Source organism: Manis pentadactyla, chromosome 4, assembly GCF_030020395.1.
Source record: "Manis pentadactyla isolate mManPen7 chromosome 4, mManPen7.hap1, whole genome shotgun sequence".
Classification (NCBI taxonomy): Eukaryota; Metazoa; Chordata; class Mammalia; order Pholidota; family Manidae; genus Manis; species Manis pentadactyla.
In genome coordinates, this window is record NC_080022.1 from 58,650,236 (window position 1) to 58,675,953 (window position 25,718).

At 36.9% G+C, this 25,718-nt stretch overlaps 1 protein-coding gene across 2 annotated transcripts; it reads left to right on the forward strand.

The window, feature by feature from the left end:
* The first annotated feature begins 350 nt into the window (after window positions 1-350).
* CTH (cystathionine gamma-lyase) lies at window positions 351-24,056 on the forward strand. 2 transcript variants are annotated; one of them, XM_036890246.2, is made up of 12 exons: window positions 357-698; window positions 3,191-3,272; window positions 6,449-6,544; window positions 8,647-8,756; window positions 10,714-10,845; window positions 13,851-13,908; window positions 14,366-14,443; window positions 15,558-15,710; window positions 18,049-18,170; window positions 19,915-19,967; window positions 23,029-23,167; window positions 23,492-24,056. In XM_036890246.2, exons 1-12 carry the CDS (start codon window positions 531-533, stop codon window positions 23,525-23,527), a joined length of 1,227 nt encoding a protein of 408 aa, XP_036746141.1. In that variant the 5' UTR covers window positions 357-530; the 3' UTR covers window positions 23,528-24,056. The 2 variants fall into 2 exon arrangements, with proteins under 2 accessions (XP_057356303.1, XP_036746141.1); XM_057500320.1 differs by lacking the exons at window positions 19,915-19,967; window positions 23,029-23,167; window positions 23,492-24,056 and adding an exon at window positions 19,482-19,582 and having other exon boundaries at window positions 351-698; window positions 18,049-18,200.
* Window positions 24,057-25,718: the final 1,662 nt, after the last annotated feature.

Consider the following 25,718-nt stretch of genomic DNA (forward strand, 5'->3'; position numbering starts at 1 on the left):
GCTATTTGTGTGGCCTGTTTACAGATTACTCGGTTTCAACACCAAGCTAGCTTTTCTTCATGTCTCCGGCTAACCTCTGGCCTGAGATCACACAGACGCCTGAGTGCCTCACAGGAGTCAGCATGGCAGCTTCCCCAGGAGCAGGACTCATGAATTCCGACCACAGGGACCCAAACCACAAGGACACACGCCCTCCGGCTTCACTCTACGTTCCGCACAGGGAAGGGCGGGCCCGGCGACGCTCCAGGCAACGCCTCCGCGGCTGACCAGTGAGGCCTGGGGGCCATGTCGGGGCCTCCGCTCATTGGGTCGTGCAGGCTCCGCCCCGCGGTGAGCGCAGCCCGCGGGGCCGGCAGATAATGTTTCAGCTACTCAGCCGCGGAGTCTGGCTTTGTATGCTCGCCGTAGGTCGCTCCGCGTGCTGCTAGTGCGCTTTTGTCCGATTCTTGTGTCTCTTTCAAGCCCCGACGCACCAGTTTCCTGGTTTCATCTACCTCTCTCTTTCCGCCCTCCGTTCTTTGCAACTCAGCATGCAGAAAAAAAACGCCTCCCCACCCGGTTTCCTGCCTAGCTTCCAACATTTCGCTACGCAGGCCATCCATGTGGGTCAGGAACCGGAGCAGTGGACCTCCCAGGCTGTAGTGCCCCCCATCTCACTGTCAACCACTTTCAAGCAAGAAGCTCCAGGCCGACACTCGGTGAGCTGGGTCTGTATGGAGGGGAGGGGGCTGTGCGTTCAGCCTCGGACAGGAAAAGAGTGGTTTTGTCAATTTGGAAGGCACGCAAGTAATTCGTAAGATGGCTTACACGTCAGGAAGGCACCCCGAAGGGATGTTTACTACACCTGTCATTCTCCTTAAAGTTTTGTACTGGATAGGCCAATGATCGTATTTCTTTTGATAAGCAGGACGGGAAGGAAGAGTTTGATTTGCCATATAGATTTGGGCTGAAATTCATTAAGCAAATTTGCTGTTGAAAACAAGAGTCATAACTTACATTAGTAGCAAAAATTAGGAAGATATGTAAGGAGTCAGCTAAAAAAAATTTAAGGGTCCGATAACACCTAGAATCAAGATCATTCCCAATATATATTTGGTTATTAATAGTTATTGAGCACTTACTATGTGCTAGATAAATATACTTACCTGTATTGTATCATGTATTGCATGTATTGTTTTGGATAATCCTAACAACAATCCTAGTCTGAACTAAGTTCTCATTTTTATCATGAAAAAAGATTTAGGGATGTTAAGTAACTAGATTAAAGCCACATGGCTAGTAAGTGCTGGGATTCAGACCTGCTCTAGAACCCCTCTCAAAGGCTAGCAATAATCTAAACCATTGCATCATTTAAGCATAGTGGTTTAGAGATTAAGAGCACAAATCATGTAGTCCGAAGTCCTGGGTTTGAATTCTGGTTTGAACACTTTTTTTGAGGGTGACCTTGAGCAAGTTCCTAGCCTACCCAAGCCTCAGGTTGATTCTGTGTAAATGGGGTTAATAGCAGTACCTACCACACCACATAATTTGTTGATACGTGTGTTAAGCTGTATGGTACATTATAATTGCTGAGTAGCTTGGTATTTCAGAGTGTTCACATTTACATTTTTTCCAGTTGATCCTCCCAATTAGATGAGAGGGTATGACAGGTATTACACACTTTTTTATGGAAATGGAACTGAACCAGAATTCTGGCTTATGAGAGCCATCTTTGTTAAATGCATTGCCCCTTTTGGTGGCAAGTTTGATGGATCTTGAAATATTTTAAAGTTCCAACTTTAGAAGTTAGTAAAATAAACTTTGTAGGTCCCAAATCTTGATTGTACTTCCAAAACCTCTTTAGTGTTATATTGTGTAAGTCAAAGAAAATTCTTTTAGACCTAGCCCTTTGTTTTGTAGGTAGCGTTCTAAGGACATTCCTACAACTGGTTGAGGATACTACTAAGCACTGTATTTTGGGATCAAAATTGTGTATACAAACTCTTCCAAGTGTGTAGTTTGTTCCTTGTGTAGGGTTTCATGAATGTGTGGCTGCCCAAACCTTAGCACTTAGTACAAAAGTTAACCATTTAACTATGATATTAGGAATTTAATGTTTTCAAAGAGCCAGCATGGTAGAATCCACAATGTCCTCTTAACACCCTTATAAAATTAGCTAAGATGGCTAACGAGAATTTTAGGAGCTGAAAAAGAAGCCTCTAATTCTCCAGTTCCATTGGGAAAGCCATTGAATGTACAATACGGTGGAAATTTGCCCCTGAAATAGGCTTCTTCCCTCCGCACAGAGTTAAATCTCTGCAGTGAATATTTTTGGAAACATGGGGTACGTTTCTGTTGCAGTAGCCCCATGAATCCAAGCAATTATTTTCTGTCTGCTAAGTAGGCTGCAGGTCACATCAAGGAGCTGATGGGGAGTGATGAGGATATCCTGGAACCCAGAAAATGTCTGCTCAGTTTGTCAAAAACAAGGAAACAAACCCAACAACAAAACTTAAAAAAAAAAAACAAAAAAAACAACTAACTGGGAGCTCCTGAATCAGAAACAAAGGTGTAAAGCGTGGTTGTGTTTGTTATGTGCTATATGAGCAGAGGGAAATTAGAGGACTTGTAGTCACTTTTCAGTCCTGGGTTTGAATTCTCGTTCTGACACTCCCTATAACATTTGGCTTCACTTTCCTCAAAGCAAATTAAGAGGATTAAATAAAATAACAGAATGCATACACCTAGCATGGTGCCATAAATGTAAAGGGAACATAATGCAAATTTTAAAAAAGTATTTTGGGGAGCCACTTTGTCGAGAATTACTCTTGTTTTTTGAATCACTTTCATAGAGCCAAGATCTGAACTCAGCCTTTGTGGATCAGTTTGCAGCTTCCTCACAAGAATTTTATGAATTAGCTATCTGTAGCTAATTTCCATTTTACTGGGAAATGTTAAGTAACTTACCTATTAGCATGCAGCTCATAAATTGCAGAAACATAATTCTAATTTCAATTTGGCTTCCTTCAGAGCCTCTTCACACCACGAGAGCCACAGCACTGTTATGCTCTATCTAATGGCAAGACATATCATAACTAAATAATAGAAAGTCATTACAGTAGGATGACCTCGTAATTGTGGAGATGTCTGTGTTAGGACTCTGATAATATACTTAAATTTCTTAGGATGAACTATAACTTCTCTTCTTCAGGGCTTTGAATATAGCCGATCTGGAAACCCTACCCGGAATTGCTTGGAGAAGGCTGTGGCAGCCCTGGATGGGGCTAAGTACAGTAAGTGATTTCCATTTCAAAGTTTGTGAAGTCTAGAATTCATTCTTATATGCATAGAGAAAAATCACAGAGGCACAGAATGTAGAATTATAAAGAAGTACAGATTAGCTAGTTCAAAATTCTTATTTTACTAAGACATTGAATTTTTAAAACTCTTATTTTACTAAGACAGGTCCCACAGCTGGCATACTATGCATAATTAATAGATTAAAAATAAGTATGAATAGAGAAATGTTAGAAATTACTACTTAGTATTCATGTAAATGCACTCTTCATCTGAAGCTGTCAGTATAAATAGATAAAAATTAACTAAGTTTTATAACACTACCAATGAAAATATAAACTTTCTTATACTCTGGTCCTTTGCCAGATAATTTATGCCCGAGAATAGCACCAAGGAACATTTGCAATAGCCAGATGCCCTCGATAATGTGCTCTCAGAGATTAGTGATTAACTACTGGAATTTTGTGGGGTTTTTTTCATGAAGAGAGTAAATTGCTGTTAAGTCATTTTTGTATTTTTTATATAAACTATACTAAATGAAGGCAGACTGGTGAATAGAAATTAAGAATCTTATGAGTTTTCTCAAAGCAAGGGTATAGGAATTTGATATGTTACTGTGAGTTGTTGGGGTTTTTTTGGGATTTGGGACATTTTCTTCTTTTGGGATGTGAGGAGATTTTTTTTAACACTAAACTTCTGAAATTTAGTATGGCCTGGGGAAGGTTTCCTGCAAGAGGTATAAAGAGTGTTCATATGGTGGACACTTTTTCAAGTGGGCTTAAGAAAATGTGGTTGGTTTTAACTGGGTTTAAAATTTAACCTTCTATATGAATTCATTATTGGACCACATATATGTTTAGTAGAGCACTGTAATCCCAACCCAAACTTTTCTGAGATTTTTAAATAATTATATTTTCCAAGTTAATTGGATTAGCTTTTCTACCAGTCACAGGTGATTTTAATCATCAAGGTGATGATAATTATATTTTGTCAGGATCATTTCTTCTACAATGTTTAATGTGCATAGTACCAATTATTTTGTATTATTCATTTTCATTCTTTTTGCTCAAAATGAGAGTCAGGATCACATTTGTTTAAAAGAGATTCCACATTAAAAATCTTTATTTTTGATTTATTAAATTTATCAGACATACCTCATGTCTGATTTTGAGCTTTGTTAAAATATTTGCTCAGTTGTGTAGCCATATGGTTAATGAATGAATTATTATCTTAGTTCTTCTCTTCAAGTTGGAAATTTCACTAAAGTTTGATTTTTTTTTTTTAATTTGAGAGGGTATCTCTCATATTTATTGATCATATGGTTGTTAACAACAATAAAATTCTGTATAGGGGACTCAATGCACAATCATTAATCAACCCCATGCCTAATTCTCAACAGTCTCCAAATCTTCTGAAGCATAACGAACAAGCTTTTATATGGTGAACAAGTTCTTACATAGTGAATAAGTTCTTACATGGTGAACAGTGCAAGGGCAGTCATCACAGAAACTTTCGGTTTTGATCACGCATCATGAACTATAAACAATCAGGTCAATTATGATTATTTGTATGATTTTTATACTTGATTTATATGTGAATCTCACATTTCTCCCTTATTATTATTATTTTTAATAAAATGCTGAAGTGGTAGGTAGATGCAAGATAAAGGTAGAAAACATAGTTTAGTGCTGTAAGAGGGCAAATGTAGATGATCAGGTCTGTGCCTTTAGACTAAGTATTAATCCAAGCTAGACAAGGGCAACAAAACATCCACGAATGCAGAAGATTTCTCTCAAAAGGGGGGGGTGAGGTTCTAAGCCTCACCTCTGTGGATCCCCAATTTCTCACCTGATGGCCCCCCTGCAACTGTGCCTGTCTTAGGGTGTTCCTCCCTTGAGGAATCTTACCCGTCTCTGGCTAACCAGTCATCTTCCGGGGCCATACAGGGAAATGTAAAGTTGGCAAGTGAGAGAGAAGCAATATTGTTTGAAAAGGTTAGCTTTTTACTTTTTTGCAGATTTATGCCCTGTGGCTTCTATGCCCAGCATTTGTCTTGAGGTATCTTTACCACTTGGAAGAATTATGATACTCGGTATTTTCGATATGAGGCATGAATTCTACTTAGGGGTTGTAATTATGAAGGAAGAAGAGAAGCTATAGAAGTAGCAGAGGGAAGAAAACTTGGGAAGATTGATTATTTCTTTGACATATCTTCTTGTAGTGTAACATAAGCGTGTATAGGTTTTAAATTGCTAATTAAATTGCGTGCACACATTAACGTAATAGAAATACAGCTACATAACCAAAGCAGACCTACAATTACCAGCCATATCCAGTGAAACCAAGAAAACCAGTTAGGCACCCTAGGCATTTGTGAAAACTTATCAATGATATGATGGATATTGTCTAACTGAATTTGAATATTTTGAGAAAAATCAGACAAATTAAAACAACACAATCCTGAAAACTGTTCACATTCCATATGTTCTTTTAATAGTAGATAGTCTATAGTCACAAGATTTTGGAGTGCTGCAACTTGCACTTCTCCTAATTCTTGGTTGAGTTCTGACAGTATAGATCCAGTCAAATTTGTTGTTTTACTGTATGCACAGGCCAGCTTAGATATCTCCTTCTTCATTCCAATGGCAAGTCCAGGAACCGGTGGGATGAATGCAGCTACAACTGCAACAACACCAGGATCTTTGTTGAAATTTTTTGATGATCATCTTCTGGAATGACTCTTCCAGAGAATGTTGATGTTGGAAGTTCTTCTTCATATCATATCTTAATTCGTTTTCTAGGTAGCCAAATTAGGCTTCGATCCTCTGTATAAACACAAACAAACCCCCTGTAAAGTTTGATATTTTTAAGCTAATTTAATTGGCAGTTGACCTTGTATCTAGGAATATTGTAAAGAATTTTTTCCTTGAAGAGTTTCAGAGAAATGTTATAACCAAAACAGAATTTCGTATTTGTTATATTAAAGATGCTTTATCTTTGAAATAGAAAGGAGGACTTGACAATGGTGTTGATCAGGGGACTTCTGTGGCTCGGTTGTGATAGTGTCCTTCTACCATCAGAGATGGACATGAAATGAGGCAAATAAATACTGTAGGTGTTTGTAACCTATAGGTCTGCCGTTTGGCTTACTCTGACTTGGTTTTTATTTTAGGTTTGGCCTTTGCTTCAGGTTTAGCAGCCACTGTAACTATTACCCACCTCTTAAAAGCAGGAGATGAAATTATTTGTATGGATGATGTATATGGAGGTAAGTGACCTCTCATTCATGTTGTGTCAGCTGATATTTTAATGATAATAGGGTGGGCCCTGAATTATAGTAACAATGTTACCAGGGTTACTGATTATTTAATATCTTTTAAAGGTGGGGTGAACACCTCCATGCTGGCTCAGACTTAGTAAAGGAGGAACATAAACACTTTTTACTCAGAAACTACTTAGGGGAGAGCTTGTTTAATTAATAATTTTATTTGAACTGCTGCAGTGAGGATGTTGGGCTTACACGTTCAGACATATTCTATTCTACTCTAGAAAAGTTAGGGTTCAAAGAGAGAGTGTTCTCATGTAATTTAAAATTTTTACCTGGAATGAAGATGAGTTATAACCCAGGTTACTCTAAAGAGCTTAACCCTACCCACTCCTTTGTTCCCCCAGCTATTGGTTTACGTGAGCCTTCTGAAAGTCTGTTGGAAGCTATGGATCCCTTAATGCAAGCATGAGGTCAGAAAAGGAGAGAGAGCTGATACAGGAAAACCCAGTTTCATGAGGAGTCTGTCCTTAAAGGGTTTGGGGAGACAGAGGAAAGACTGAAAGGCATTCTGGGCAGAGAACATAGCCTAGATCAGGAGAAGCTGCAGGGAATGGGGTACCTGGGCAATGCAGAGGTCAGGTCTATGAAGACAGACTTATTCAACAAACATGCATTCTCCATTTTACAGATGGAAAGGCTGAGAGGTGTGCATGTTCTACTTGTATTTGTTGCTGATAGGACTAGGTGGGAAAAACTGGATTTGGAGCAAGGCTAGAAGCATTGAGGAGACACAGAAAGTCCCAACAGAATCCCAGCAGCCAAGAGTGGAATCCTGTGTCCACCTAATCTAATAAGAGAAACATGCTCCTTCTAAAAATGAACTGAGTAAACTGAATGTCTGGTTTTAAAACTTAAAAGTCAAGGGCTGGCAAAGAATCCACTGGATTGAACAGTTGTAGACCACCATAATGAAATGAAAAACTCCAGGCTAAATTCACTATTAAGCACTTCCCTTGAAAAATGTACTTAAGACTACACCCAAGGTTTATCATTTTAATTTTGGAGTCAGCTGGTCTCACCCCTTGAAGTCCATCCATCGATCCAAATTTAAGAACTTCCATTTTAAAGAGTTTAAATACTTCCTAGACTGGCAGGTGGGAAAGGGAAAGAAGACAAGTTGTCTTCTTTAAGCAAGGCTGATTTTGTCCCCCTCAGAAATTTGCAAAGTGCTTTTGTATTTTATAGGTCTTTATGATAGTTTGTTGAATTGAAATTAGAGAGATATCAAACCTTTGATTACTTGAATAATGAATTATAAAAATCTCATGGCAAACATAGGTACAAAGTCTTGAAAATTGCTGTTCATTTTTTGGCAATTTCTTTACATTGTTTTTAAATCTTACCTTGGGTTAGTCTACATAACATCAAAAGTCCAGTACATCTTTGATCATAAATATTTTTCCTATTTTTTTTTTTGTCAACTATCAATAACAGCAATTTTCCTTTAAGTTTGCATATTAAAATCACATCCAGAACAGTGTTTATAAAAGAAATTATTTTTAGTTGAGTGATTTATTTTCTTTTACTATAAAACTCCAGGAATTTGACTTATATTCTTATTTATCTGTTAAAGCTTTCAGAACCACATAACAAGTGTTCAGAAAGTATGAAGAACAATAATCAATTCCTTTTTATTACCAAAGTATAATCAGCCTGAAAATTTATTTTGAACATTTCATTAATATTGGTCCATTTTATTTTAGATTCAAGTACTAGGAAGAAATTGTTTAAAAAGAGACTGATGTTTCAGGGAGCATGCCACTTAATGGGGTTGTATTTTGAGAAACATTTTTTGCTCCATGCCACTTGGTGTGGATATCAAATATGTTTTATTTGACTCTAACTTTTAGTTTAAAATCCAAGTCATATGTTCTTTATTGTATACAATTGCCATACTCTTTAACCAAAGTAGAATGGCTTTTAATTGTATTGTTATTGGTAATTGACACTTCCTTGTATTTTTTAAGCGTGTATACCTATAAGGAATTAACATTTCTTAATACAGTGTCCTTTCCATTTTATCTGATTCTCTTTTGCCTCAGGTACAATGAGGTACTTCAGACAGGTGGCATCTGAATTTGGATTAAAGATTTCTTTTGTTGATTGTTCCGAAACCAAATTGCTAGAGGCAGCCATTACACCAGAAACCAAGGTAATTCAGTTTGTTTTCAGTTTTGTCTGTTTGCCCTGTGAAGTTTTCTTTTCATTATTGCTGTTTATTAGAATACATCATTTATATTTGAATAACAAATTTTATTAAAAGCCATTGGAAATCATCAGCAAGATTAAGATACGTCTGGCTTCTCCTAGGTATTAAATAGCATAATGGTAAGGTGCATGAATTCTGGATCTAGTTGGTGTATTTTCATGGGCAAATTATTTAACCAAAGTTGCAAGTTCTTCATTTGCAAACTGGGTATAGTTGCTCCTGCTTTATAGAAAGGTGGTTGTATGAATTAAATGAGATAAGTCATATGACATGCTTAGTATACTACCCAGTATTTTATAAGTCTTAAAAAGTTTGTTAGCCAAGGACATAATTCTTAACTTCATTACCAAGTTGGTACTGGTAACATAAGTCATTTTAGAGACTGGGTTACAGAAAACGTAGCTTGCCAAGCTCCCAAGCCCTAAACATAATGACTTTTTAAGGGTTCTAAGGGATACTTCAGCAAAATAATCTTTAGAAGTAGAGAAAGGGCCACAGCAATCTTTAGCCTCTGTCCTGGGAAGCTTGTATTGCACCAGAAGGTGTTTTGTGCCTGAGTGAACGGCATGTGTGATACTCTTTCTTGGGACCTCATTTAAATTCTGCATGGGCATGAGAAGGACCAGTGTCTTTTATAAGTGAGCCCTTTCCAACTTTTTGCTAATGATTAAAAGGTTTGAATTTGTTCTCAAGATTATGTTGCAATGAATGCTAAAAAATGAAAACCTTTTCTCATACAAATAATTACTTTGAATATTAACACAGGGGTGAGCTTTGAGTGATCAAGGTTTGTTTTCAAAGGAACTTACTTTTTATCTTGTTTGGAAGAAAAGATAGTTATTAAAATAGCTGGTCTGAATTTTTCTAAGGGTGGAAAGCAAATAGTGAGTTTATTAATTCTTGTTAACAGAACTTTACGTGGTGGCTTTTTACTAACTTGAATTAATACATTCCACTTTCTGCCCTGAAGTATCTCATCTCTTGAAGTAGATTTTTAAGGTCCATGTAAAATTGGAGGTATTTATGTACTTATTTTTATTTTAATTAATTTTTTATTATAAGTGGGAATAATAAATTTCTACCCATGAATAGTTTTCATAGATTCTTTATGTAATTTGATTCCTGTATAGTATGCATTATTTTAACTTGCTTATCTTTCCTACAGTAAACTCTAGAGTAGGAAGAGTATTAAATCATTGACATAGATAATCAAGATCATTAACCCTTTTAAAAAGAAAGTTGTAGGTAATGATATTCAATACAGTGGCACTTTAAAAAACAGAATTCTCTTTTCTTTGTTATTTTCAATAACTGATAAATATAGTACTGTCTCTTTCTTACTTGAGCTATGGCCGGGTTTTCTTTTGTATGCCCTTCACTCTGAAACTCATGCTCTTCTTCAAGTTTTGGCGAGTTATTTTATAATTTCTAGTGCATCTGGCATTATTTAATTAATTTTTAAGATATGTTTGGCAGCATAGGGATATTTCTCTTTAATGACAATTCTAGGATGTAACCTTGGGCAACCTATGTTTTTTATCTTTAAGAACAATATTCACAGATACTGAGCTATGTCTCTGAAATCCATCCTCTTTTTAATGGAAAATGATTACAGTAACTGAGTTGAGCACTTTTCTGCTTATAGATACATGATCTCACTTGATCCTTACAACAACTCTGTAAGATAAATATTATTGGCACCATTGTATAGCTGAAAAACTTGAGGAATATAGAGGGTTAAGTTACTTAGTTGTGTGACCTTTCAGAAATTAATGACTAGGATTCAGATCTGAACCTTTCAGCTTCATCATCTGTGCTGTCCCAAGGTGATTACAGCTATGAGATACTTGTTTGTGCAGTGTCTTTTTATAAACTATTGTCATTCAATGAATTGTTCTAGCTTGTTTGGATTGAAACACCCACAAACCCTTGCTTGAAGATGGCTGACATTGAAGCCTGTGCACATATTGTCCATAAATATGGAGATATTATTTTGGTTGTGGATAACACTTTTATGTCGGCGTATTTCCAGGTAAAGAAAAATAATTCTTTTGGTAGAGTACACAGATAGCTGTAATTAGGAAAATAATGACTTGTTTACATTAAAATCATCATCAACTCATGAAATCTCATCAGCATTATCAATTAGACAAAGATGAAAATTGGACCTTTTGTAACCATTAGTTAATATCTTTTCAATTCTCAGTAAACATCTTGTGTGGGATTTTGTGTTTTAAATGTTTAATTAAAGCTTTTATATTCTCATTGGATGTGTAAACTTTCTGAAGACCTGGCTTTATTATGTGATCATGTCTGCCAGTGCTTTACATGTAGTAGGGACTCCATTGTTTATGTGCTGGTAACAAATCAGTTATATTATTTTTCAATCACACCTCACATATATGTATAAATATATTTGCGTGTGCACACACACACACACACACACACACACACATGTATTTTTTTAACCTAACCTTCCAGATAAAAGGAAACAATATATTCAACAGCTACATGGGTACACAGATTATTTCTTGATTTCTGTTCCTTCTTTCTACTTTCTTTTCCCTCAGTGCCTTAAAGACTATGCCCAGCCCTCTTATTTACCTTATTTGTATGATGAATTTCTACTTCATGCTTCACATTGTAGCTCAAAGTATAGCTCCTCTTAAACTGTTTTCCTACCTACCCCTCTACTTACCTCTCTTCCCCTCCAGACTCTCCCATTCATTCTCTCTTCCCTTCCTCTTTTTCTCCTACTGTTTTCCAGATTATTCTCCTTTCTGTTTTGTTCTTTTTAGCAGATCATCTTGGCATCTCTCTCTAAATGACCAGCTGTCTACCTTTCCCCATATTCTCCCTCTTCCCTCTGAGTAACCTAACTCTGACTCCTTTTCCATATTAAGAGTTACCTGCTTTCTGCTCTTTCCTCCCTGCCTGTAACTAGTGGTCATTCTTTTTATACTTTCTGTAGTTCACCTTGCAGAGTTCCTGAAACCCCAGCTCATTTTCTCTAGCTCTTCAGTTAGGCAGATGTTCTCAAGCTCAGTTGTTTACATTTTACCCCCTTGTATTCTGGGTCCTTAAAGTTGGCCCAGGCTGCTGCTTCCATGCCATTGGCTGACTCCCTGGGAGGTTGCGTAAACCTTCCTGTTTTATTGAGAAGGCGCTGCCATTTTTTTTTTCCCTTTCCTGGAGCACATTTCTTGGCTGCATTGCATTCTGTTAGCTTCATGGGCCATCTGCCTTTGGATCACAATGTATCTTTGGCTGCTTCTTGTATCAGGTACTACAACAGTCTGTTTCCAAATGAAGATCTCCTGGCATCATCTATCTGTCCCAGGTGATTTTCAGTTTTGGACTCTTTATTGCAACTCCTCACCCCATATGCCACTTACAGTAGGCCATTTAATACAGCATAGGGTTACTCTAGCTGAGTCACAGTGAGTCCTGTGTATTCCCAAAGAGATCATGTGAATTGTACCTGGGCCTGCCCAGGTTAGTCATCAGGCCTGGCGCTTTCTTTCCTAGTACCGTCACTAAAATAGGTCCAGTTTTCCTACCTTTTTGAAGCCCACATCACATTGTTTACACCAGGGACTGCAATTTGCTTCATTTCAATCTGGAGTCCTTTCAGTTGAATTAATCAGTATCACATTGTCCCCAGGCAGCCACATATATTGGTTCCATAAGGCAAATCTTCTGAAAGGGGCCTCTCATTGATTTATCCTCCTGAAAACTGGATATATTCCCTTTCTTCTCTGTCTTTTGTCTTCTGGACTCTTCTGTAAGTCTCACAAAAGGCAACATGGCATTATTGGAGTAAAGTTTCACAGTAGAATCTCCGAATTCAGGTAGTCTGGGTGGGAGTCCTGGCTCTGCTAACTTTTTAATCTTAGTGATCTATTGTATCTTTCTCAGTCCCTTTTCCTCATGTGTACAATTGGAGCCTTAAAGGTGCTGATTTTATTGAGTTAGTTAAAGTACTTTGTACAGTCCTTCACTGGGTTATGTAAATTATTTAATATGATTCTTGGCACAAGTTGAGACCAATTGATGTTAGTTATGGTTTTTAATTTTCCTTTTCCTTTGACCATAGAGTTTACATGAGTTACCCCTGGAAGAGACCTTAAACATCATTTGGTTTGACTCCATCACTTTGGAGATAAGCAAACACATATGTAGAGGGTGCTTTGTACATTACCTTACTTAAAATACCCTTTTTTAAAACACCGTAAATGAGAAAGTCCCATCACTCCCTATGCCAATAGCCTCCAAAGACTAAACAACTACTGAGGTAAAAATACACTCACTTGCCTGCACATGCACACCACACTTTATTTTAAAGAAAATGGAAATGGAAACATGTTGATGCTATATTGTTTAATGAATAAGTTCATTATAACTTTAACTCACTACAAACAAAGTCATTTTAAGACTAAAGGACAAATTTTCAGGATAATCAGGTGAAGGAAAATAATCCAAATAAATTTCTTTATAAGTGACTTAATACTTGGCAAAATTAATATAATAAAAGAGTAAGTAAGAGTCACGATCCTGGAAAACCAATTGGATAATCACTGCATACATTGTAAGGTTTTAATGATGAAAAATACAAGCAGATTAGTTTTATATTTACTTGTATAACAATTGCTGAATGTTTATGTCAGTTATTTATGTGGTTTCTGAATCATGAAGTGCCTACATCTCTGCTATAGGTAATAAATTTACGAGCCAGTTAATGACTGCTCGGAAAAAACACGTTCAGGAGACCTGTTGACCTGAGGTTAGGGCTATTTCCAGAAGATTGTGCCTTTGGATGGAATACTGGGTCTAATATGTAGCATTTTTATTTGGTGGGAGGGAGAAAAGGGAAAGATCACAGATCCTGGAAAATTTTAAGATACCTGTATTTTTGGAAGATTAGAATAGGAATGGAATTTATAGTAGCAGATTAGTGAATTATAGTAGTGTCAATTAGTGAAGCATATTTTTGAATAATTTCCCATTTAAAATAAAGACCATTTTTGTTCCTTACAGCGGCCTTTGGCTCTGGGAGCTGATATTTGTATGTATTCAGCAACAAAATACATGAATGGTAAGCTGTACACAGTCTACACTTAGAATGTTCTTTTCCATGGATAGATGGAAATAGCATTGATATTTTGATCCCTTATATTGTGATTCAGGTTTTCTCTGTGATGCATGTAGAAAATTTAAAAAAAAATATGTACTTTGATTAAATACAAGATTTCACTTATAGCAGACAAGACTATGCTCATGATTTATGAGCAGGGGATTAAACATTTACTATAAAAGTTTTAACTTTTATTCTGCTGTCAACTTAAAAAGAATCATTTAATTTTTATAAGATTTTTATTTTATTGTTTTAGATATAGCTTTTGCTACTGTCAAATTGAATAAAGTTTATTTAAATTTATTCTATAGGGCTCTTTCCCAGAGAGTTTTTTCAAGTGAAAGTCACATTTTAGAAATTATAAAATGAGGAATAAGAATACATTATTTTTAACTTGAAGGTTTTTCTTTTGTTTTAGGCCACAGTGATGTTGTAATGGGCTTAGTATCTGTTAATTCTGAGCACTTGCATGACAGGCTTCGTTTCTTACAAAATTGTAAGTATTTAAAAAGTCTGGATTTCCCTTTAGACTACATTTGATATTTGTATTTCAAGTAAATGTTGTAAAGTGATGACATTCTACCCACTTTGGAAGAAATAAAAAATAGAGGGAAAAACTTCTGATTTTTAGAGGAAAGTAAGAAAATTGGGTTTTAAAAATATAACATGGCAGGGTTTACAACATGACCAAAGAAACAAGATTTGTTATTTTTCAAATCCATGCTAATTTTGATCGTAATTTGGTAAAGCCCAAGTGAATTTTTAGTGTTAAGACTTATTTCTTTTCTTTAAAAACAAACAAACAAACATTTAGAGTGATAGCTTTCTTATGTTCTACTTTTTATATCTGGAATGGTGGTTAATTTTAAATAGCACTTAAAATATAAACAAACTTTTCAACATGCCTAAACACTATTTCTTGTTTAGATAGGTTAGTTATCTCAAGAATGGCAGAGTTTATTTGGAGACTTGGTTTAACCATTGTGACTTGACAGACAGATAAGATACAAACATAATTACAAATAAAAATGCCCTTTTTAGGAATAAGTATTAAAGTAACTAAAGGAGGCAAAGAGGAGGGAAACCAACACTTACTGCTTGATAAAATCCTTTCATTTGTAAAAAGCAGGAGTGAGGTATCCTGGAAGCGTGGTAAGTCAGGCTGCATTAGACAAAAGCTAAACAATTTGGTAGAACATCAGTAGGAATAGGAGCTGGGCTGCTTCATGTGGTAACACTTTTTCATTTCATGTTGTAATATTTTCTCTACATATTGTGATACTTTTTCAAAGAACTGTGAGGTTAAATTATGTGCAATATGTCATTTCAAGAAAATCATAGAAAGGACTATTTGTGTTCATATTTGAAAAGTTCCTATCTTTGTGTTCATGCTTAGTTTTCAGGACACTCATTTTCCCTCTCATTTTAAAGTCCATTTTCTCTAAGCATATTTTAGGATTCATTCTCATGCTTCTGATTTGACATATTAATTTTCTCTCCTAAAACTCAAACACTGGGCTTTGTAGCTAGCTTTTCATGAAAAAGAGGATGAGAGAATTTTCTGGGTCCCTCCCCACCTTCAAACTAACCCATGGCATGCTATTTTGCAGCTCTTGGAGCAGTTCCATCTCCTGTTGACTGTTACCTCTGCATCCGAGGTCTGAAGACTCTGCAAGTCCGCATGGAGAAGCATTTTGAAAATGGAATGGCAGTTGCTCAGTTTCTTGAATCTAATCCTTGGGTAGAAAAAGTTATTTATCCAGGCATGTTAATCTGATTTCTTGGCATGTATGCTTATACTAGGATTTTAAGGATTATCCTAAACATCCTGTTTATGTATCATTTATTTGTAAATTGGGTACTTTCATATATTTTTATGTTGTTCAGTTACTGTGTTAGGGGTTGAGTTTGTTCTCCTCAGTTCTTGTCCCCATGGTAACAAACAATTAAAAGGCAGAGACACAGTAGCGAAGCAGAGTGAAAGTTTTATTTGAATACACTCCAAGGGAGGAGAGGGCCAGAGACAAGATAGACAAAGGCTGCAGTAGGTTAGGCAGGAGGCCTATATATTGCATTCTGGCGAGGAGGTGCCTCTTTGATGGACAAGGTGGGGTTATTCAATTGACGGGCCCATCTACATAACCATCCCTCTCAGTGCGCATGTCCTTTCCTATGATGAGGTGTGTTTTGAGCAGTTCTTAAGTTTTGTTCAATTGTGACCACATTGGGACCTGGTTGGGACAGGTTTGTTCTGGACCTGATAGGCAAGAAGTTATATCTTTGCAAAGCCTTTGTTGTCTTCTCGTGGGACCCCCTACCGGGGCAATTTGGGTGGTTTTTCCTTGAACCTTATCTTCCCCTTCCCCAGCTGCTCATCTCTATCTTTCTTCCTGACAATTGCACTTTGCTGTGTGTCAGGCCCTTTGGTGGGTCTGTGATAAAGAAGATAACATGGTCTTTGGCCTTGTGTTTCCTTTAGTGTAGTGAATGTTTGGATGTTAGGAGATTACTTTTATGCATTAGATGGTTCTGTCAGTTTGAAGGTTTGTATATACCTCTTCCAAGACTACAACATTGTACTTTCCAATTTATTTGTTTATAATATTGTCTGTATCCTATTCTGTATTTGCTGTAAGTTTCTCTGATTTAGGTTTGGATTTGGTATTCAAGTTTAGACCTAATACTTTATGTACCAAAATACCCCCACCCCTACCCCCCACCCTACTTCCTCACCCTCTGACCCACTTCAGGGCTCTTTCCCTTTTTGAAATCCCTCACCTCTTGCAACATTTAGAAATGCTCAGGTGATGTTAACAGGCTTAGATGCTACTCTTTATTTCACCAGTCTTTTAAATTGGTGGTCTTAAGCAAATAGTTATTTTAAACCCATTTGAGGTATCTAGCTCCATAGTCTTGGGTGTACAGGAGAATTAAGATCCCTGCCCTGAGGAGTTCAGATAAGCCAATATTTATGTGAACAAGCAGAAATATTTATATGCCATGTGAAATGCCATGTTCACATCTGACTACTTACTCTGACCCCTTTATTTATAAGCAGAAATATTTATGAGATTAAATGCCCTATATGTGCCCTAGGTGAAATGATGTTGACTAGTGTATATTTTGAATGGAGGGAGGAAGAAAAGTTTTGGGCTGGGCTCTGACGAACAGGTAGCATTTGTTAAAAGGGCAAATTTTAACACATTTGTTAAATTTGTTAGGCGTTTCAGATTCATTCAACAAATGTTTATTAATTGACAACTATGGAACAAGTTAGTTTTTTCTTAACTTTTAAAAAATTTTTATTAAGGTATCATTGATAAACACTCTTACGAAGGTTTCACATGAAAAACGTGGTTACTACATTCACCCATATTATCGAGTCCCCCCCCATAACCCATTGCACTCACTGTCCATCAGTGTAGTAAGATGCCACAGAGTCACTATTTGTCTTCTCTGTGACCCCCCACATACCATGTGCACCAATCATAATACCCCTCAATCTTCTTCTCCCTCCCTCCCCACCCACCCTCCCCCACCCCTCCCCTTTTGTAACCGCTAGTCCCTTCTTGGAGTCTGAATCTGCTGCTGTTTTATTCCTTCAGTTTTGCTTCATTGTTATACTCCACAAATGAGGGAAATCATTTGGTATTGGAACAAGTTAGTTTTGTACTAGGAACTGGGGGGCCAATTATTAACAAAAAAAAGTGGATTTCTCCTTATGGAGCTAGTCTGGCAGGTAAGAAGATACTGAAAAAGAAATTACAGAAGAACGTAATTAGTAGAGGGGTCAGTCAGTCAGTGGGGAGAATGCTCCAAATTAAAGGGACAGTATGTGCAAAGGTCCTGAGTTGAAAGAAGAGTGAAGTGCTGCTGGTATGAAGACAGCTGGTATGGTTAGAGCTCCACGCAGAGGACAGAAAAGATGGATCATAATGAAGCTAGGGAGACAGACAGGGGCCAGACCAAATGTGAATGTGACATAAAGCTCATTATTAGGGTTATTTGAAGTTTACGTAAGCAGACAGTGAATTTTCTTTTTGTTCTGAAGTGATATGTTTGGCCCTAAAATGTGACTTTCATTACACCTTATGATTGCAGGGCTGCCCTCTCATCCTCAGCATGAGTTGGCAAAGCGTCAGTGTGCAGGTTGCCCAGGAATGATCACCTTTTATATTAAGGGCACTCTTCAGCATGCTGAGAATTTCCTCAAGAACCTGAAGGTAAACTTTGAGCTAGGTTCTTAAATAGAGGTAAGATCCTCTTATAGCAGTTCATTATCTCTCGCTTTCACCCAACTCAGAATAGTGCTTTTGTCATCTGCAGGTCACACCCACAAACCTCTTTATTGTGAAATGCACTGGGTTGGAAAATGACTTTGGTGCAGAAGCAGATATCTGAATATGTTTATTGACTTAATTCTCTAGACATTGCTGTCAGAAAGAGCCAGAATGTTCTAATACATTGGTTTTCAATGTTTTTTAAAAGTGAACTTCTTTTTCAAATGAGATTTCATGTGAAACCTCAGAGTAGTGTGTAGTTAGTGTACTGCATAGAGGCTGTTCTGGAATCCAGCCTAGTAATGGCTTTCCAAACCCTGTGCACCCCAGACTGCATCTGCCGGGTGAGGGAAGGGGAGGCCTTAGTCTAACATACATGGGCACCAGGGGCTCTCAGGGCCTGGGAGACAGGCCTGTGTAACTCTGTTACCTGTAACTCTGAAATCCTTGATTCTGTCTTCTTGAAGCAAAAAATTCAGTCAAGAGACCCGATAGAGAGTTAAAGCTGCAAAGGGCTTTTTACTTAGCAAAGCATAAGGATACTCCAAAGAGAGAGGAGCGGGCTGACCCTGAGGGTGGATAGCAGCCCGCCGGGTTTTACAGTGTGTCTTTTTCCGGGGGTTTATTTGGTTTCCTCCCTCCCATTTTGTCATTCTTACATCATCCTTTGGATTGGTCTTGCTTTTTCCCCTTCAGCCTCTTTGCACAAGTTTATGTTCATCATTTTTTCCCTAGTGCATCTAAGCAAGACCCATAGTAGGAACAAAACTATAATGTAAATAACATGATAGTGACATTATGGTGGCCTATGGGTCACTAGCAACAAGGTCTTCCTGAAGAATGGATACTCTAAAGTCAGGAAGGTCCCAGTGACCCGTACCTTTTGCTTATCAGTTTGTTCTGAACTGCAAAAGGGGTTGGTCTAAGGGAGACAGGGTAGTTCCTGGGTGGGAGACTGGGTCGTCTGCTGTCCTTTCTCACCCCTGCTCATGTCTGTCCATCTACTCTAACACCTCCATACACTGGGCTTACGGAGAGCTCATGCAGTAGACTCTTCAGTACTACAGATCTAATGAATAGGATGCTGCCAGATTAGTCAGAGCCCTATTGGTATCTAATATTTGTCCACCTCTAAAATCAGCAAGATGATAGTGTATATTTAATTAATACAGTAGTAAGAGAATATTTGTAAAATTCTATGACACTATAATACTAAATACAAAAACTGAGGCTTTATTTTTTTTCCTACTGCAGGAGCCAGTTAAATGGATGTATTAATTTAATAAGTGATACATATTAACAAGTATGTATAACTTGGTAGACATTTAGAGATTTTTACTTAAAGGGTAACCACAGAGCTAGGTCTCAAATGTAATAATTCTGAGGTTTTAGAGCTCATGTGAAGTATTACTTAAGTATAGGGCCAAATTAGGAAGGTAGAGGAGATTCACCTTCATCAACATCTAATGTTTTAAAACTTTGCACATAATATAGCTGGTCAGTGAAATCACCATTACAGATTTTATTCTCGTTTTTTTCTCTGAGTTTCTTGCCCAATTCTGAATTTATTCATAATTACCATTTCCCATCCTCTGTTCCATGGTCATTTTATTTAAAAACATTTATTTTTAGATTTCTGAATTTTTATTTTAGTGAAAGATCTAAATTAATGTTTCCCTTGCTATAGTTATTTACTCTGGCTGAGAGCTTGGGAGGATACGAAAGTCTTGCTGAGCTTCCGTAAGTATATTTCTGTTTCTCAGTTTTTTAACTTTGTTGCCAGTTTTCATGATTGTTTGGAAAAGGAGTATGATAAAATCAGGGATAATTCAAGATATTTAACAGTAAGACATGGCATTATCTGATCAGAATGGAATTTAACTCAATAGAGTGGAGACCCTGATAAAATCTAATGGGGGCTACTTATCAATGAGCTATGTCCTATAGCTCATTGAAGGAGATTCCAGCAGTAATTGTATTGTAGGATCTCTAGTCTCTGATCTAGAACTACTTGCTCTACCCCACTCCACCCTGAAATGGAGGTTTGAGACTTTGTACTGGGAGGGCTGATTTCAAGGCTCCCTGGAAATAGGGAATGTATCTCTGGTGAAATACCTCCATGCTTTTATCAGAGGAGGACCCTACTACGTACAGTCAAGTCCATTTATTATCTGTTCTCTGGTAAACTTTGAATGGCTTCATGTTGTCTTCAGGATAAACCTAAAATCTAACTTGGTATTTCTGGCCCTTTACTGCCTGACCCAATTAATTCATCTAATTTTACCAAAACACCAGAGGATATTAGAACGTGAAGCAGCCTAAGATCAGGCAGTCCAAAAACTTATTTTACAAACAAGGGAACAAAGACTGAGAAAGTTTTGCTCATTAATCAGATGTCACACAGGAATATGTTAGCAGCTTCACTCTTTGAGGCTTTGCGTCAAACCGCGAGGGATGGTAAAAGCAGTCTGGATCTGGGTTTGAGACCTGTTCCACCCATCACCGAACCTTCGAGCTTCTGTCATCCATAAAATAGGGTTAATGGTTAAGAGAATGATTATCATGTGTGGATTACCTGTCCCATCAAGCATTCCTGAGCTATATACTGACTTAATTGTATGTTACTGTAACCATACCATAATTATTACAGGAGTAAATCAACATCATCACTAATTTTCAGTTGTACTAAATGTAAACGGTATGTTTCTGTGTTTTAATTTTCATAAACTTTGGAATAACTATGTTCTAGAAGCATTGTGAGGACTATCTGGGTCTACCAAAATTTAGGCAATTTGCTGCCTTCTCATGTAGTTTCCAGTTTCTAGTGAGAGTCTGACAGTTTCACATAGTTAAAAAAATACATGATGCCCAAATAATGATTGAAATAATTAAGATAACACATACAGATTTTTGTTAGCCCCTCAAGATGCTTGCTTTTAAGTTTAGATGCGTAAGAGGGCACACACTCAACATATGAAATTAATTTATTTTTCATAGTAATAAAATGTGTATTACTTTAAGGCTCTCTTAAAAATAGACCCCTCCTGATTTATTCAGCGATTTGGTCTAAAGTTGCTGGCCCTCAGATGCCCCAGCTAGGCTGTACCCCCAGTGCCAGTGAACAAGTTATTGAGGTCAGGGCTGATCTGTTCTGTTGCTCTCATTCTGCATCTCCAGCCCTGTTATAGCACATGCAGCATTGCTGTAAGCGAGGGAGGAAGTGAAGCCATTGAGTGATGGGTTGGTTTCCCAGCCTAATAGCACGTGTTAACTCTATACTTAATTTATCCTCTCGCAGTCTTAGGCTCCCTAATCATAAAATGTGATTGATAACAATGTACCCAGGTTTTAGAGTTGTGAGAACATGGGGGAAAAATCCCTAAGCTAATGCCTTGATTCATACTAAGTGCTTAATAAATGTTAACTACTATTATGAATTGTTATTTTTTAATTGGGCATCTACTGTATTCCAGGTACTTATCAATGGTTTATCTATGTTCCTTCTATTAAAGATTGTGACAAACTTTTGAAATAGGTATTATATACATTTTTATCCATTTATGAAAATGAATGAATACATACAAATGACCTGGTAGAGGACCTGCCTCGTGGTAAGCACACAATAAGTGATAATTATTATTTCAGATAGGGAAATCAACACTGAGGACAGGTAACTTTTAAAAACCCACACAGCTAGTATGTGCAGGGGCTGAAATTCATACCCAAGTCTTTTGGTCTCAGAGGCCTAAGGTCTTATGCTTGTGTGTGCACTCTCATTTAAGGAATTAAGAACCTAGAAAGGCAGAACATTTTAAGGAAGATGTTTGCATGTAAAATCTCATTAGAAGATATCCTTTTACTTTGACCTTATCTGAGATTTTCTTTCTATGAGTCTGAAAAGAGGAGAATCCAGTTTAGGCACTGATTTTGCAGGCAGTGTGCAGGGGAAGGGTGAGTGTTGGTGGCAATGTAGGTATTAGGGCTCAGTAAGACTATGCCTCTCCACGATGCCTTAGCCCAGAATTTTCTCTTTCTTCTGAACTCTGGCAGTCCTTACTGTCCAAGCTTGTTCAGCATTTGCTGTAGGCTCTTCATCTTATGAATTGTCATAGTCTTTACCTCTCACTTGTTACCTAGGGTAAAGAAAATCTCTCTTTTTTCTTGGTTTCCAATTCTTACTATAGTCCTGACCCTTAGTAGGTACTTTACTTTTACACCTGCTGCTGTTCAGTTGCTAGATAGTTTTAAAAATTCTTTGAGGCTTCTGTGCCACAAGTTATGTGCTGGAATTCCTAATGCTCAGTAGTTGCCCCTAGTGACCCTGGGTTGTCTTTCCTGGATCTGCCTCACAAGGGCCAGTTCTGGATTGATGATTGATCCAGAGGGAATTGATTCTGGTCAACTCTTGATCCCTTGAGGCCTTGTATAAGTCCAACTTGGTGATCATGGGGACATGACTTCTGGCCAAGGCCTCATTCAGGCAGTAGTTAAAACCCACACACTTGAGGCTACTTCTTTCCCTCCTGCGTGGGGGTGCTTGACTGGCACCTTCCATGTTCGTATTGAGTATACTTACTGATGGTACAAAAAGGATAAAAGATTTTCATTTTTACTTAAAATCATGACTAGAAAAGACAATTTCACAATTCCTTCTTTTTTGCCAGTGAAAAACTAAGTGTATGAAGAGTTTAATACTTATAGAGTAGAAAAAAAATTTAAAGGTAGTTTTAATTTATAAGACAAAAATATGTCTCCACTGATGCAGCATAATGATCAAAAATTTGCTCACTCTTTCTTCCAGGGCAATCATGACCCATGTGTCAGTGCCTAAGAGTGACAGAGATGTCCTTGGAATTAGTGACACACTGATTCGTCTCTCTGTGGGCTTAGAGGATAAACAAGACCTACTGGACGATCTCGATCAAGCATTGAAGGCAGCAGTAAGTTTTATTAGTGTAGTGTGTGTGTGTGTGTGTGTGTGTGTGTATGTGTATGTATGCATATGCACATGTGCACGTACACGCACTTAATCATGGGGATGGGGTCACTATATTTATATTTATATTTAATTTATAAAGTGACTGCTCTGTGAACTCTGAAAGTTTTTTGTTCTCTTCTACAATAGACAGGAGGTATAAATGTGCACAGAACTCAGTGGAAGTGCAGATTTAAAACATAGTAGTATTCAGAAAAGAGTCCTTAGAGGAGGTGAAGTCTTTGTCTGCAAGTTTAATAACATATATTTTTGTGCACTGTTAATACAGCACCTTCCAAATGCAAGTTGCAATGAGCATTCCTGAACTGCAATAGAAGTTGTTTGCTAAGAAGATGAAATCTTCTGAATAATTGAATGAACCATTAATGAATTTTCAAGTGAAAATTTTAAGGCACCTCATTACCCTTCACAACTGTAACTTTCCAGGGATCATGCCTTTTAAAAACAGTTCCTTCCTTCCCTTACTGTAATTGACAGGTCAATTCTGTTAGTATTTTTTTGTTAATTTGGTGTGTTTGCCTCTGGATGAGGTGAGATTTGTGCTGCATTTTTGGGATTGTATTTTTTTCATACCTTAACATTTATATTGATCATGTTTATAATATAATGGTAATTCATTTTTGACATTTTCTGAATAATTTAAATTATTAAATGAATGTTCTTAAATCAAGTGTGGTTTTTGCATACTGTTGAAACCACTCAAAACAATGGTTTACATTTAATTGCCATAAGCCAAAAACCAAATATTTGAAAAAATCCACTGTGAAATCCTGATTTAAGGTTGTACTTACTGGTTTAAAAAAATAAATAAATAAATCTAATTATCCAGTGCATTCTATTGTGGTATTCCTGTGTTATGTGCATTAGCTTATATTCCGTCCTTTTAGAAATTCTCGACTCTTTAGAATTCCCAGCCACTTATGTTAATCTTACAAATTCAGTTATGTAACTATCATGGCCAAATCTTAATGTTGACAGATTAATTTTAAATTCTATACATGGTAAGTCAAAAGCCACTCTTACAGAGAGAAATACTACTTTTTATAATTTTTACCTGAAACAGTAAATTTGTTGAGGCTAAAGGAAGAAGTGCTTAAAACAATGTTTTTCGGTTAGCACATAGTAAACAAGTTATTGTCAACAAGTCATAAATTAAGTAATTAGATTAAAAAAGTTTTTGTACTAAAGGCTTTCAGTCATTTTTCTGTCTCCATTTATTTCAGTTAAAAAAAGTGTATCATTGAACATGATTAATAGTGTTCCTGGGTAGGAGGAGAATACATAAGAATACACGTTCTTATGTATTGTCTACATTCTAAATTATATGTATAGAGTCCGAAAATCCTCTGTGTAGGCGGTGGCAGATTGTCTCTGTCAGGTGTGGCATTTTGAAACAGTACTACAGTTTCTAGCAGACCTGATTTCTTGCCATCTCAATACCTTAGGGATGTGAAATAAGCAAAGACCACCCAGATGAGGAAAGCAAAGGCTATTTATTCTAAGTTTGTGAGGGACTCAGCTACTGTTGCTTGCATTTTGGCAGAGATTCAAAGGCAAGCAGAGCACAAGGAATTGGATGAGAAACTAAAATTTCTGTACTTAAAACTGTCAGATGAGTCTTAAATGGATAATATTAAATTACTCATGTTAAAACAAAGAATAGCTAAAAAAAAGACAGCCAGATGAGTAGAAGAGTAGAAGATCTTTTACCCTTTTTTTTTTTAGATAATTATTTTTTATTGAAGGGTAGTTGACACACAGTATTACATTAGTTTCAGGTATACAACACAGTGATTCAACATTTATATACATGATAATTCTAGGTACCAGCTATCACCATACCAAGTTGTTACAATATTTTGACTATATTCCTTGTGCTATACATTACATCCCGGTTACTTATTTATTTTACAATTGGAAGTGTGTACTTTTTTTTCTTTCTTTTTTTTTTTTGTGAGGGCATCTCTCATATTTATTGATCAAATGGTTGTTAACAACAATAAAATTCTGTATAGGGGAGTCAATGCTCAATGCACAATCATTAATCCACCCCAAGCCTAATTTTCGTCAGTCTCCAAACTTCTGAAGCATAATGAACAAGTTCTTACATGGAGAACAAATTCTTACATATTGAATAAGTTACATGGTGAGTAGTACAAGGGCAGTCATCACAGAAACTTTTGGTTTTGCTCATGCATTATGAACTATAAACAGTTCAAATATGAATACTCATTTGATTTTTATAATTGATTTATATGTGGATACCACATTTCTCTATTATTATTATTTTTAAAAAATGCTGAAGTGGTAGGTAGATACAAGATAAAGGTAGAAAACATAGTTTAGTGTTGTAAGAGAGCAAATGTAGATGATCAGGTGTGTGCTTGTAGACTATGTGTTAATCCAAGCTAGACAAGGGCAATAAAACATCCACGTATGCAGAAGATTTCTCTCAGAACTGGGGGGATGAGGTTCTAAGCCTCACCTCTGTTGAT